Source organism: Canis lupus, chromosome 21 (genome assembly GCF_011100685.1).
Source record: "Canis lupus familiaris isolate Mischka breed German Shepherd chromosome 21, alternate assembly UU_Cfam_GSD_1.0, whole genome shotgun sequence".
Taxonomy (NCBI): Eukaryota; Metazoa; Chordata; class Mammalia; order Carnivora; family Canidae; genus Canis; species Canis lupus.
Genome location: NC_049242.1, coordinates 29,245,755 through 29,259,982, shown reverse-complemented (window position 1 = coordinate 29,259,982; position 14,228 = coordinate 29,245,755). Strand labels below are relative to the sequence as shown.

The following is a 14,228-nucleotide window of genomic DNA, read 5'->3' as shown; positions in this document are numbered from 1 at the left end:
TGTTCCATAGAAGATGGGTGAAGGTCCCCTTGTTATCTTCAGGCTGCATTTTTTTCTTAACTTCACTTAGTAATTAACCAAAAATTAGACTATCCTACGACCAGATTTACAATGATCTTCAACGGTAGCATCCATCCAGATGTCATGACCAAATCCTAGTTTTAGGATTCTAGACTTTCCAGATCTCAAAGTATGGGTCTGTTAGAGTGGGCTTGAATTTCATAATAATTTTCTATCAGGCATTATATTCATTTAATTTCCTTTTTTTTTTTTTATTTATTTTTTATTTTTTTTTTATTGGTGTTCAATTTACTAACATACAGAATAGCACCCAGTGCCCGTCACCCATTCACTCCCACCCCCCGCCCTCCTCCCCTTCTACCACCCCTAGTTCGTTTCCCAGAGTTAGCAGTCTTTACGTTCTGTCTCCCTTTCTGATATTTCCCACACATTTCTTCTCCCTTCCCTTATTTTCCCTTTCACTATTATTTATATTCCCCAAATGAATGAGAACATATAATGTTTGTCCTTCTCCGACTGACTTACTTCACTCAGCATAATACCCTCCAGTTCCATCCACGTTGAAGCAAATGGTGGGTATTTGTCATTTCTAATAGCTGAGTAATATTCCATTGTATACATAAACCACATCTTCTTTATCCATTCATCTTTCGTTGGACACCGAGGCTCCTTCCACAGTTTGGCTATAGTGGCCATTGCTGCTAGAAACATCGGGGTGCAGGTGTCCCGGCGTTTCATTGCATTTGTATCTTTGGGGTAAATCCCCAACAGTGCAATTGCTGGGTCGTAGGGCAGGTATATTTTTAACTGTTTGAGGAACCTCCACACAGTTTTCCAGAGTGGCTGCACCAGTTCACATTCCCACCAACAGTGTAAGAGGGTTCCCTTTTCTCCGCATCCTCTCCAACATTGTTGTTTCCTGCCTTGTTAATTTTCCCCATTCTCACTGGTGTGAGGTGGTATCCCATTGTAGTTTTGATTTGTATTTCCCTGATGGCAAGTGATGCAGAGCATTTTCTCATATGCATGTTGGCCATGTCTATGTCTTCCTCTGTGAGATTTCTGTTCATGTCTTTTGCCCATTTCATGATTGGATTGTTTGTTTCTTTGGTGTTGAGTTTAATAAGTTCTTTATAGATCTTGGAAACTAGCCCTTTATCTGATAGGTCATTTGCAAATATCTTCTCCCATTCTGTAGGTTGTCTTTGAGTTTTGTTGACTGTATCCTTTGCTGTGCAAAAGCTTCTTATCTTGATGAAGTCCCAATAGTTCATTTTTGCTTTTGTTTCTTTTGCCTTCGTGGATGTATCTTGCAAGAAGTTACTATGGCCGAGTTCAAAAAGGGTGTTGCCTGTGTTCTTCTCTAGGATTTTGATGGAATCTTGTCTCACATTTAGATCTTTCATCCATTTTGAGTTTATCTTTGTGTATGGTGAAAGAGAGTGGTCTAGTTTCATTCTTCTGCATGTGGATGTCCAATTTTCCCAGCACCATTTATTGAAGAGACTTTCTTCCAATGGATAGTCTTTCCTCCTTTATCGAATATTAGTTGCCCATAAAGTTCAGGGTCCACTTCTGGATTCTCTATTCTGTTCCACTGATCTATGTGTCTGTTTTTGTGCCAGTACCACACTGTCTTGATGACCACAGCTTTGTAGTACAACCTGAAATCTGGCATTGTGATGCCCCCAGATATGGTTTTCTTTTTTAAAATTCCCCTGGCTATTCGGGGTCTTTTCTGATTCCACACAAATCTTAAAATAATTTGTTCTAACTCTCTGAAGAAAGTCCATGGTATTTTGATAGGGATTGCAAAAACGTGTATATTGCCCTGGGTAACATTGACATTTTCACAATATTAATTCTGCCAATCCATGAGCATGGGATATTTTTCCATCTCTTTGTGTCTTCCTCAATTTCTTTCAGAAGTGTTCTATAGTTTTGAGGGTATAGATCCTTTACATCTTTGGTTAGGTTTATTCCTAGGTATCTTATGCTTTTGGGTGCAATTGTAAATGGGATTGACTCCTTAATTTCTCTTTCTTCAGTCTCATTGTTAGTGTATAGAAATGCCACTGACTTCTGGGCATTGATTTTGTATCCTGCCACGCTACCGAATTGCTGTATGAGTTCTAGCAATCTTGGGGTGGAGACTTTTGGGTTTTCTATGTAGAGTATCATGTCATCGGCGAAGAGGGAGAGTTTGACTTCTTCTTCTTCTTCTTTGCCAATTTGAATGCCTTTAATGTCTTTTGTTGTCTGATTGCTGAGGCTAGGACTTCCAGTACTATGTTGAACAGCAGTGGTGAGAGTGGACATCCCTGTCTTGTTCCTGATCTTAGGGGAAAGGCTCCCAGTGCTTCCCCATTGAGAATGATATTTGCTGGGGGGCTTTTCGTAGATGGCTTTTAAAGATGTTGAGGAATGTTCCCTCTATCCCTACACTCTGAAGAGATTTGATCAGGAATGGATGCTGTATTTTATCAATGCTTTCTCTGCATCTATTGACAGATCATATGGTTCTTGGTTTTTCTCTTGGTGATATGATGAATCACATTGATTGTTTTACGAGTGTTGAACCAGCCTTGTGTCCCAGGATAAATCCTACTTGGTCATGGTGAATAATTTTCTTAATGTACTGTTGGATCCTATTGGCCAGTATCTTGTTGAGAATTTTTGCATCCATGTTCATCAGGGATATTGGTCTGTAATTCTCCTTTTTGGCGGGGTCTTTGTCTGGCTTGGAATTAAGGTGATGCTGGCCTCATAGAACGAATTTGGAAGTAGTCCATCTCTTTCTATCTTTCCAAACAGCTTTAGGAGAATAGGTATGGTTTCTTCTTTAAACGTTTGATAAAATTCCCTGGGAAGCCATCTGGCCCTGGACTCTTGTGTCTTGGGAGGTTTTTGATGACTGCTTCAATTTCCTCCCTGGTTATTGGCCTGTTCAGGTTTTCTATTTCTTCCTGTTCCAGTTTTGGTAGTTTGTGGCTTTCCAGGAATGCGTCCATTTCTTCTAGATTGCCTAATTTATTGGCGTATAGCTGTTCATAATATGTTTTAAAATCGTTTGTATTTCCTTGGTGTTGGTAGTGATCTCTCCTTTCTCATTCATGATTTTATTAATTTGAGTCTTCTCTCTCTTCTTTTTAATAGGCTGGGCTGATGGTTTATCTATCTTATTAATTCTTTCAAAGAACCAACTCCTGGTTCTGTTGATCTGTTCCACAGTTCTTCTGGTCTCGATTTCGTTGAGTTCTGCTCGAATCTTTATTAACTCCATTCTTCTCTTGGGTGTAGGATCTATTTGCTGTTTTTTCTCTAGCTCCTTTATGTGTAAGGTTAGCTTTTGTATTTGAGTTCTTTCCAGTTTTTGAATGGATGCTTGTATTGCGATGTATTTCCCCCTTAGGACTGCTTTTGCTGCATCCCAAAGATTTTGAACAGTTGTATCTTCATTCTCATTAGTTTCCATGAATCTTTTAATTCTTCCTTAATTTCCTGGTTGACCCTTTTATCTTTTAGCAGGATGGTCCTTAACCTCCATGTGTTTGAGGTCCTTCCAAACTTCTTGTTGTGATTTAGTTCTAATTTCAAGGCATTATGGTCCGAGAATATGCAGGGGACAATCCGAATCTTTTGGTATCGGTTCAGACCCGATTTGTGACCCAATATGTGGTCTATTCTGGAGAAGTTCCATGTGCGCTTGAGAAGAATGTGTATTCAGTTGAGTTTGGATGTAAAGTTCTGTAGATATCTGTGAAATCCATCTGGTCCAGTGTATCATTTAAAGCTCTCGTTTCTTTGGAGATGTTTTGCTTAGAAGACCTATCGAGTATAGAAAGAGCTAGATTGAAGTCACCAAGTATAAGTGTATTATTATCTAAGTATTTCTTCACTTTGGTTAATAATTGATTTATATATTTGGCAGCTCCCACATTCGGAGCATATATATTGAGGATTGTTAAGTCCTCTTGTTGAATAGATCCTTTAAGTATGATATAGTGTCCCTCTTCATCTCTCACTACAGTCTTCGGGATAAATTTTAGTTTATCTGATATAAGGATGGCTACCCCTGCTTTCTTTTGAGGACCATTCGAATGGTAAATGGTTCTCCAACCTTTTATTTTCAGGCTGTAGGTGTCCTTCTGTCTAAAATGAGTCTCTTGTAGACAGCAAATAGATGGGTCCTGCTTTTTTATCCAGTCTGAAACCCTGCGCCTTTTGATGGGGTCATTAAGCCCGTTCACATTCAGAGTTACTATTGAGAGATATGAGTTTAGTGTCATCATGATATCTATTCAGTCTTTGTTTTTGTGGACTGTTCCACTGAACTTCTTCTTAAAGGGGAATTTTAAGAGGCCCCCTTAAAATTTCTTGCAGAGCTGGTTTGGAGGTCACATATTCTTTTAGTTGCTGCCTGTCTTGGAAGCTCTTTATCTCTCCTTCCATTTTGAATGAGAGCCTTGCTGGATAAAGTATTCTTGGTTGCATGTTCTTCTCATTTAGGACCCTGAATATATCCTGCCAGCCCTTTCTGGCCTGCCAGGTCTCTGTGGAGAGGTCTGCTGTTACCCTAATACTCCTCCCCATAAAAGTCAGGGATTTCTTGTCTCTTGCTGCTTTAAGGATCTTCTCTTTATCTTTGGAATTTGCAAGCTTCACAATTAAATGTCGAGGTGTTGAACGGTTTTTATTGATTTTAGGGGGGGATCTCTCTATTTCCTGGATCTTAATGCCTGTTTCCCTTCCCAGATTAGGAAAGTTTTCAGCTAGAATTTGTTCAAATACATATTCTGGCCCTCTGTCCCTTTCGGCGCCCTCGGGAACCCCATTAAACGTAGGTTTTTCTTCCTCAGGCTGTCGTTTATTTCCCTTAATCTATCTTCATGGTCTTTTAATTGTTTGTCTCTTTTTCCTCAGTTTCCCTCTTTGCTATCAACTTGTCTTCTCGGTCACTCACTCGTTCTTCCACCTTCGTTAACCCTCGTCGTTAGGACTTCTAGTTTGGATTGCATCTCATTCAATTGATTTTTAATTTCTGCCTGATTAGCTCTAAATTCTGCAGTCATGAAGTCTCTTGAGTCCTTTATACTTTTTCTAGAGCCACCAGTAGCTGTATAATAGTGCTTCTTGAATTGGGCTTTCTGACATTGAATTGTTAATCCAGATTTTGTAACTCTGTGGGAGAGAGGACTGTTTCTGATTCTTTCTTTTGAGGTGAGGTTTTCCTTCTAGTCATTTTGCTCAGTGCAGAGTGGCCAAAAGCAAGTTGTATTGGGAAAAAGAGAAAAAGAGAGAAGGGAAGAAAGAGAAAAAAGAAAAAAAAAAAAAAAAAAAAAAAGGAAAAAGAGAAAGAAAGAAAGGGAAAAAAAGGGGTGGGGGAAGGAACAAATCAAAAAGCAAAACAAAACAACAAAACAAAAACAAAACAACAAACAAAAAGAACCACCGGGGAGTATCTTCTGATTCTGTGTACTTTAAGTCCCTTGGCTTCTCCTGGAAGTTGTCCGTCTAGCTGGTGTTCTGGGGGGGGCCTGTTGTGCTGATTTTCAGGTGTTAGCAGTTGGGGGAGCTGCTGTGCCCCTGCCTGGTGCAGGGCTCAGTGGGGGTTGTTTACCCCGTGAGGCCGCAGGAGGAACAGCCCCAGTGGCGGGGCCTCTGGAAACCTGGATTCAGCTCCGCAGGAACTCCGTCTGCAGGGCCTGGAGGCTCCGGGGCGGGGCCGCTGATCTGCTCAGCTGGGGCAGGAGCGTCCTCGCTGTCCTGGGCCCTCCCGGCCTCTGCCTGTCCCGGGGGAGGCGGATCCTGGGCTGTGTCCCGGCGCCCTGTGCTCCGGAGCCTGCGCTGGTGGATTCGCGCTCCCGGGCCGCGCAGCCCCCTCCGCGGAGCCGCCGCCCGAGCCCCCCAGCTGCTCCTGGAACCGCGCAGCCCCCTCCGCACGGAGCCTCTTCCTCTGCCCGAGCCCCTCCGAGCTGCTCCCGGGGCCGCGCAGCCCCCTCCGCGGAGCCGCCGCCCGAGCCCCTCAGCTGCTCCGGTCCCGCCGGTCCCGCCGTGCGCGCTGCAGCCCTTAGGGAGCTCGGCGCACTCTCCTGGGCGCGCAGTTGCTGTTACTGTCCCCGGGAGCCCGAGGGCATCCCCGCCCTCCTGGGTCCTGCTCCAACTCCCCGCGAGCCCCTTTCCGCCCGGGAAGGTCGGTGCAGCTCCTGCTCCTCCGGGACGGGGCTCTCCTGTCCTGGGGACACTCGCCCCGGCCTCAGCCCGGCTCCTCGCGGGGCCCCTCCCCCTTGGAGGCCTTTGTTCCTTTATTTCTTTTTCCCCGTCTTCCTACCTTGATAGAAGCGCGAACTCTTCTCACTGTAGCATTCCAGCTGGTCTCTCTTTAAATCTCAGGCCGAATTCATAGATTTTCAGGATAATTTGAAGGTTTTCTAGGTAGTTTGGTGGAGACAGGTGATTTGGAGACCCTACTCTTCCCGCCATCTTGCTCCTCCCCCCTATTCATTTAATTTCCAAAGCATTTCCCATAAAAGATATACTGAATAGCTATAAATTGCTAATGTGAGCCAGACATGATTCTAGGTGCTTTACATATGGACAAATCTGTGATGTAGGCACTATCATGATTCCTATCTTCCTAAAGACTCATGGTTGGATTTAACTGTCTACTTTCATTCCTTCTACTTTATTTTTAACTCTGTATAGTCGACATACAGCATTATATGCATTTCAGGTGATTCAACAATTCCATGTATTACTCACTGCTCATAAAAATAAGGATACTCTGAATCCCCTTCACCTATTTCTCCCATCCCCCACCCCTGACCCTTCTTGGGTAACCAGCAGTTTTTTTCCCTATAGTTAAGAGAGTGGTAAGTGAATTCATTAGGTTACAAGATGCAAAATCAATGTGCAGAAATCTGTTACATTTCTCTATACTAATTATGAAGAGTAAGAAGGGAATTGAAGAACACAATCCCATTTGCAGTTGCACCTACTATAATAAAATATCTAGGAATAAACTTAACCACGCACTTGAAAGACCTGGACTCTGAAAACTATAAAACATTGGTGAACGATTGAAGAGGGCACACACACACACACACACACAAATATACTTCTATGCTCAGGGACTGGAAGGGAAATATGCTTAGAGTTTCATACAGTTTGCACTCATTAACAAATTGTTAGATAACCTCTGAGAATACCTACATACAAAATTAATTGGTTTTGCCCTGAATATTGGATTTAAACCAATGGCAGACATTCAAATGAAAGAGGATGAAAGGAGACTAATATAAGTTGAAATCATCTTTTTTTTCACCTGTCAATTATGCTTCAATTTCCTCTCATCTAATTCTAGGCACGTGGGCTCAGTAATCCAAAGTGGAACTTCCCTGAGGCCAGACCACCTCTGATTAACCTCTGCTACATGTGACTGCTATCAACGGCCCAAAGTTCACAGCAGAATCTAGTGAAGTGATGATAGAAGTTTTCCTTCTGTTGCCGTCGGCAGGGTTTTACATGACTTGTTTGACTATACCTGTTTTCTTTTATCAACTATTTGAATTAATATTAATACTCATGTTCTACCCTCACTCTTGCACACATGTGATAAGGTGTAAATCTCCAACATCTTCCATTCAACTATAGTCTAAAAATAATGAAGAACTTCCTAATAATCCCCAATATGGAAACAGGAGTTTTTGTTGTGTGTGTTTGTTTGTTTTTTTTTGCATTGGACCTTCACAAGTTTAAAACAATTTAATAAAAACAAAAGTAATGCCTGTCAAAACTAAGTAGTGTTCAGTGGAAACAAGAGCCCCTCCGTCGGTGGTTGCATATTCAAACTATCGATTTCTCATTATGGATACCTATATGGATATATACGTATATATGTGGTGTATACACATCTATGTAAATGTCTAAGTTTCTTTCTCTCTCATCTCCATTTACCTATACCGAGAGAAACATTATTGCCACAGAATCTAGTATTCACCTGTTTCATAGGTACTGGCATGTAAGACTCCAAGAACAAAGAACATGATATTTGAAAACAATCAGGCAAAATTCTACAAGAGACACCTGGTAGATTAGTAGCTTTAGCTTGCTAATGGGAACTCAATACATCTAAGAAGTTGTAAAGATGTTAGCATCTTCTCGGGTGTATTGGTGTATTAAGAGAACCACAGGACAGAAATTTTAGGAACTGAACTTCAAAGCAGTGGTCCTTTAAGAGGAGGCCAAAACACTCACCTCAATATCCATTTTAAACTCATAGAGGGGAGGTTTGGAAAAGTGTTTTCAGCCTCTTAATGGGGAATCTTGTGTCACACCAGCAGAAATGAACTCTAAAAACGCAAAACTACACAAGCTCACAAAGCTACCTTGGACACTCAGATACGAATAAAGAATATCACCACAATTCCCACAAGTGCCTATGCTCCCGCAAACCCTTCGAAGCACTCAGGAGAGGCAGGTAGTGGTGCTTTCACTTCTGTCAAAATGGAGCATGAGCTCAGCATGGATCAAGTTCACAGCCAAAGGAAAATGCAGGAAGCGCTTCAGAAAAAGGAGCCCTGCAGCAAGAGAGGAAACAGTCTTTCTCAGAATTGTAGGACACTGGGATCAAAGGAGGGCCACTGCCAGCTCCATTTGCCTCTAGTCTCACTTCTCCTGGGTCTGTTTGGCTACGTTTTTGTTGAATGCCATTTCACATGGATAGGAAAATATGATTTAGCAAGAAATAAAATAGAAACAACCAGGACCTAGTGAATTAAGAAAAAATTAAAAGTATGTGCTCCCGTTGTCCATGCCAGGGACAGGAAAACTCATCTATTGGCTACAAGACAGAGAGGAAAAGGTAAAATAAAAAAACAACTTGAAGAAAAATATCAAAGCAAGATACACATCTGTATATAGACGGGAGAGTCATATCTGTGAAAATCAGAACAGTATCTCATTTTTATGTATATATTCATTACTATTTTAGAAATATAAGGCAATTATAGGTATACATATCGCATGTCCAAAGGGATGATTCCAGAAGTGACATTATATAGAACTGGAGACAATTTTACATCCTGTTGTGTACTAAGACACTCAATTCCCTTTCTGAGTACATGTATTATTTTAACAGGAACAATATAATTTGGCACAGCAAACAGAAGTAACATTCTCATTTAGTCCTGTGTGATACGGTAAATTCAGAAAAATATCATTTACAGAGAACCATGTACATTTATAGAAGCTCTTTCTGGAGCTCTTTAAAATATTTTTAAGGAATATTTTTAGAGAATACCAGCTAAGATGACCTCAGTTGATTATAACTGTTGAAATTGAATTAATCATAATAAAGATAGATAATTATGTGGTTACAGCTTAAAGGTAAAATAACAATTCTGTTGGATGGGTTCAAGGGGGGAACTCCTATAATCTCAAAACAAGTCCACAGACTTCAGGTGAGGTCTCAGTCATGTGGACTGTTTCAGCAGGTAAACTCCATGCCACTGCCTAATGCCCTTGGTCACACATGCTATTCAGCCACCGGTGCTGGGACCACTTCCAGGCAGGTGTGATCAGATAGTAGACATCAGGTGACACCTAGTACCTGGAGCTCCTAGCCATGCGGCCTCCCTAACTCCATGCCATGGACACCAGCCTCCAGCTCTGCTGTCATGCACACAGCCTCGAATGACTAGGGTTGAGGACATGAGTACACAGGAGCCACAGGTAAAATCCTCTCATCTCTTGAAGACAACAATTCTGAAATGCATTTCCTAAAGTGCTTCAGCTGGTCCTAGCAATGTTGGACACCAGTCTCCTCTAGTCCTGTGCAGCTTGATAAAAAAAAAAAAAAAAAAATCCCTGTATTGGCTTTACTTTTTCCGGCTTTCACTTGACCTGTTGTGCACACCCATCCTGTGCGATCGGTTGTCTCAAGAAACTGCCCATATCCAAGCTGTGTCTTAGGCCGTGCTTTCTGGGGCACCCAGCTTACACTCCCCAGTGGTGAAATTGCTAGTTCTTCTGTGCCAGGAACTCAGACTCCAGTGACTGTTGTTGCCTCACTCACAGGTTATTAGGAGTGATTTATTTTAATAAAACATTATATATTCATTCATAGAAATAATTTTTTACTTGGTTTTTTAAGACACATCAAGGCTCAAGTTCTCCAAATATAATGGAGAAAAGGAACATGAAATGAACTGGCCTTTGTTCAGATTAGAATACCTGGCAGAAAGCAGAATGTGTTTTATATGTGACTAAAATATCAAATGTACGAATATCCTTCTAGTTTTTCACCCTAGGTAACATTCTATAAAGTTGATGGAAAACTACTCAGTTCACATGTGGTTCCTCGGTGACTTTTCCAGTAAGGCTAAGGTGGGGGGGGGGGGGGAAATGAAGCCCATCCTACAGGAAGAACCATCAATCACAGATTAATAACACTTGTAAAAAAGGAAAAAAAGCCCAGTGAGAAATGCAGACAGGATTGGGCTCCCTTCCATTGGCATCTCTGATTTTCTAGCTTCCCATAATTTTCCTGAAACACCTGCTACTGCCAGCATTCTACATACATTACTCCTAGTGAATTGTGTTCAGGCATTAATAAAGCTTTAGTCCGTAATTTCAGTGAAACAAAAAATGGATTTTCATGTTTATAGAGTAGCTCATGAAAAAATAAACAGAAAAATATTTACAGCAGGTGGACTTTCTTCTGTACCTGAAATCCCTTCAAACCAGATGAAAAGACAACACTCCAGATCTGAGCAAACAGCCTTCTGCTGCCACAGCTCCTCAGCCCGATGAGTGCCCCGACGTGTTTACTCTCTGCTACTTATTTGTCAATTAAATTATTAAGCATAAAGCACTCTGCTCAGGGTTTGGTTTTGGTTTGAATGCTGTTTATATTGTGGGAGGATTCAATGTATGACCATAGGACTCCTTACTGACATGCAAGAACCTATTCCTCACCCACTCTGCCCTTGTTTCTTTGATTCATAGGAAAGGCAGTGGCTATACAATCCTCATAGTTTCTCGAGAACATTGTCCCCTTAGTCTAAGTTCTGAAATGTCCTAGCTCTCTCTGACTCCTTGGTATTGAAATGTTCAGGGTTCTGCAAACGTTTCTTGGTATTTCTTCCAGCAGGCACAACATTAAAGAAATTTCATGTATTTCCCTACAGTGGATGAACTATAGAAGTCTCCTCTAAATGGTGGCCATCTGGAATTAAGGAGAGGCATCTTCTTCACTAAAGTCTGCCACATATGTTAGTTCTTTTTTTTTTTCATATGTTAGTTCTACAATAAGATGGAAACACTAGGATCTTTCTGCTTCAAATATCACACAACTTCTAATTCTTGCCATTGCATTCACATCAATTCTTTAGAGGTGGAAACAATGTCCTGTGAATGGAACAAATTCCATCAACTGGGCACAGGGTCTGATTCCATAGGTGCACAGGTTCAGGACATCTTCAGGGGCACCCACAGAAATTGCTTTGCAGAGCTCTGTAATCATAGAGTTCCAGATAAAGCAGACTTTTGGAACAAAAACCATTAACAGGACATTATCAGAAATTCTCTTTGTTAAGAGAATCTTACCAAACAGTGAATCAGTTGAGAGGAGAAGGAGAGAGGACTCTGGAAGGTTTTTTTCTAGTACAAAATTAAGTCAAATGCTTAGAAACGTTTAAGCTCAGGATCTTTTCCTTTTCCCTTTTCCTCTGAACTGTCTCTGAATGATACAGATTTTGTCTCCTGTGCATATTCTTTGGTTCTTCATGGATACAACAAAGTCTTCTATACTAAGTAAATGTCAGCCAGCAGAGGAAATAATGGAGTAACTATAAATATCATCTTGTCCTTTCCTTGTTTCTTCCTGCTGTCCCCAAACTAAACCTCCCACTTCCTCTTACACACTCAAATATAAATGCCCACTCACTCCCATCACACTTTGACTCTACATGGTAAGTTGGCAGGCAAGTCATTGTTTGCTATATGTTACCTGTGACAGGAAACATTCCATCTTCCTTCCCACATGTTCATCAGGTGTCCTTGTCTAAAATCCTTTCACAAAGATGATCACTTATAAACTCACCCACCACCATGCCGACAATGCAGAAAATTTATCATTATTTTTATTTCACAGGAATGACAGCCTTCCTTTGGAGTTACTGACAGCTAAGAGGTCCCCTATGATTTAGCCTCCAAGTCTGAGGATTCAGGTAGTCAATCTGACGGTATGACACATTTCTGCCACTAACCAACACTCCAGGAACTGCCTCTACTTGACATTATTTCCTCATGCCCACCAGTGCTATATAATTAGAAAGGATTCTGACCATGGTTACTGATTATGTGCTTTTTCATCCAGTACCCATATTTGGTCAGTTTTTCCCGAAACTCCTTGGTTTTCACTGCATAAATAATAGGATTGAGCATTGGAGGTATAAGGAAGTAGAGGTTTCCAAGAATGGTGTGCACATGCAGTGGAATTCCCCTGCCAAAGCGGTGAGTGAGGAAAGAGAACAGTGAGGGAGTATAGTAGAGAAGCATGACAACAATGTGTGCAGTGCAGGTGTTGACTGCTTTGTGGTGGGCTTCCTTAGAAGACAGCCGCAGGACAGCCTGGATGATAAGCACATAAGAGGAGGCAATAGCTGAGATGTCTAGCCCGGCAACCAACAAGGCCACCACCAGACCATATATCCGGTTGACTGTGGTGTCCACACACACCATCTTCACCACAGCCATGTGTTCACAGTAGGTGGTGGGGATGACATGATTCGCATGAAAAGGCATCTTCTGGAGGAGGACAGGCATGGGCAGAATGAAAAGGATGGCTCTTACTAAACTCACTAAGCCAATGAGCCCAATGCGACTATTGGAAAGGATGGTGGCATAGCGCAGGGGCTCACAGATGGCTACGTAGCGGTCAAAGGCCATGGTCATCAGAATGGCAGACTGCATGACAGATATGGAGTGAATGAAGAACATTTGGACCAGACAGCCCACATAGCTGATCTCACTGTGTCTAAACCAGAAGATGCATAGCACTTTGGGAATGGTGGTAGTGGACATGCCCAGGTCTGTGAGGGCCAACATGCAGAGGAGCAGGAACATGGGCTTGTGCAGGGAGCGCTCTGTGCAGATGATGAAGATGATGGTGCAGTTCCCAAGGATGGTGATGAAGTACATGGAACAGAAGGGGATAGAGATCCATCTGTGTTTGTCCTCCATCCCGGGAATGCCTTGGAGAATGAAGAAAGGAGGATGCCCCAGGGAGACATTGCACACAGTCATGGTATCACCCTGGTGTAATAGTTGAGAAGAACCATAAAACACTCATGAGCCTCAAACTTGAAAGAATTCAGGGTTGGAAAGTTAAACAAAAAAGTGGAATGATAAGGTACACAAATAATTTTGATATTAAGGTGATATATATTATATATCATAGTTTAATGTTATATATTATACATCATGCTCTAACTTTACAGTAGCAATAACATGTTCTTACCATATTAAATCTCTTAGAATATATACATTTGGAATATTTTTATTTACAATGCACTTACCAGTTTTCATCTATGAAGCATGTCATTAAGTAAATAAAAATATTTATGTGTATTTTTGAATATGTATCCCCTTTAAGAATGGAACTTCATGGATGTGAGACAAAAATCAGCAGAAATACTAAAACCATGACAAAATATTCAATATCACTCTGAGTAAACAGAGGTTGAAATCAGCCAACAATGAGCTTTTCAGAAACAAAATAGCTTAAATGCTTACAACAGAATTGCTCACCAAAAGTTGAAGGATACACATTTATAGCCCATTAGGGACCTGAAGGGAATTATTATGACAAATTTTCAATGAGGACCCAGAAGCAGCAGGTGACAAGCTTCTGGGTACCTTTGGCCAGGTTGCCAGAATGGGACCGTGAAGCCCACCTCACCCAGAGACACTCACCTGACTGTGAAACAGTCACAGTGAGGGAAGCTGGACTCCGACCCTTTCCTCAAACGAGTATGTGTGAGTGTATACAGCTGTCTGTGGCTCTGTCTACAACCATATGGCTCCTGGAGAACATACTCAGTGCCCTAATATCCTCACTCCTCCCTCTCAGGTACACAAGAAGACCTGATAAGGCCCCTTAAATCATCTAAGGAAAGGCCCCTTGGGTGCCCAGATATAGCTCT

General features: G+C 41.7%; 1 protein-coding gene across 1 annotated transcript; it reads right to left on the bottom strand.

Annotated features, from left to right (window-relative positions):
- Positions 1-12,351: 12,351 nt before the first annotated feature.
- Positions 12,352-13,329, bottom strand: LOC119877338 (olfactory receptor 52D1-like). The gene has a single exon (XM_038568113.1). It carries the CDS (start codon positions 13,327-13,329, stop codon positions 12,352-12,354), a length of 978 nt encoding a protein of 325 aa, XP_038424041.1.
- Positions 13,330-14,228: the final 899 nt, after the last annotated feature.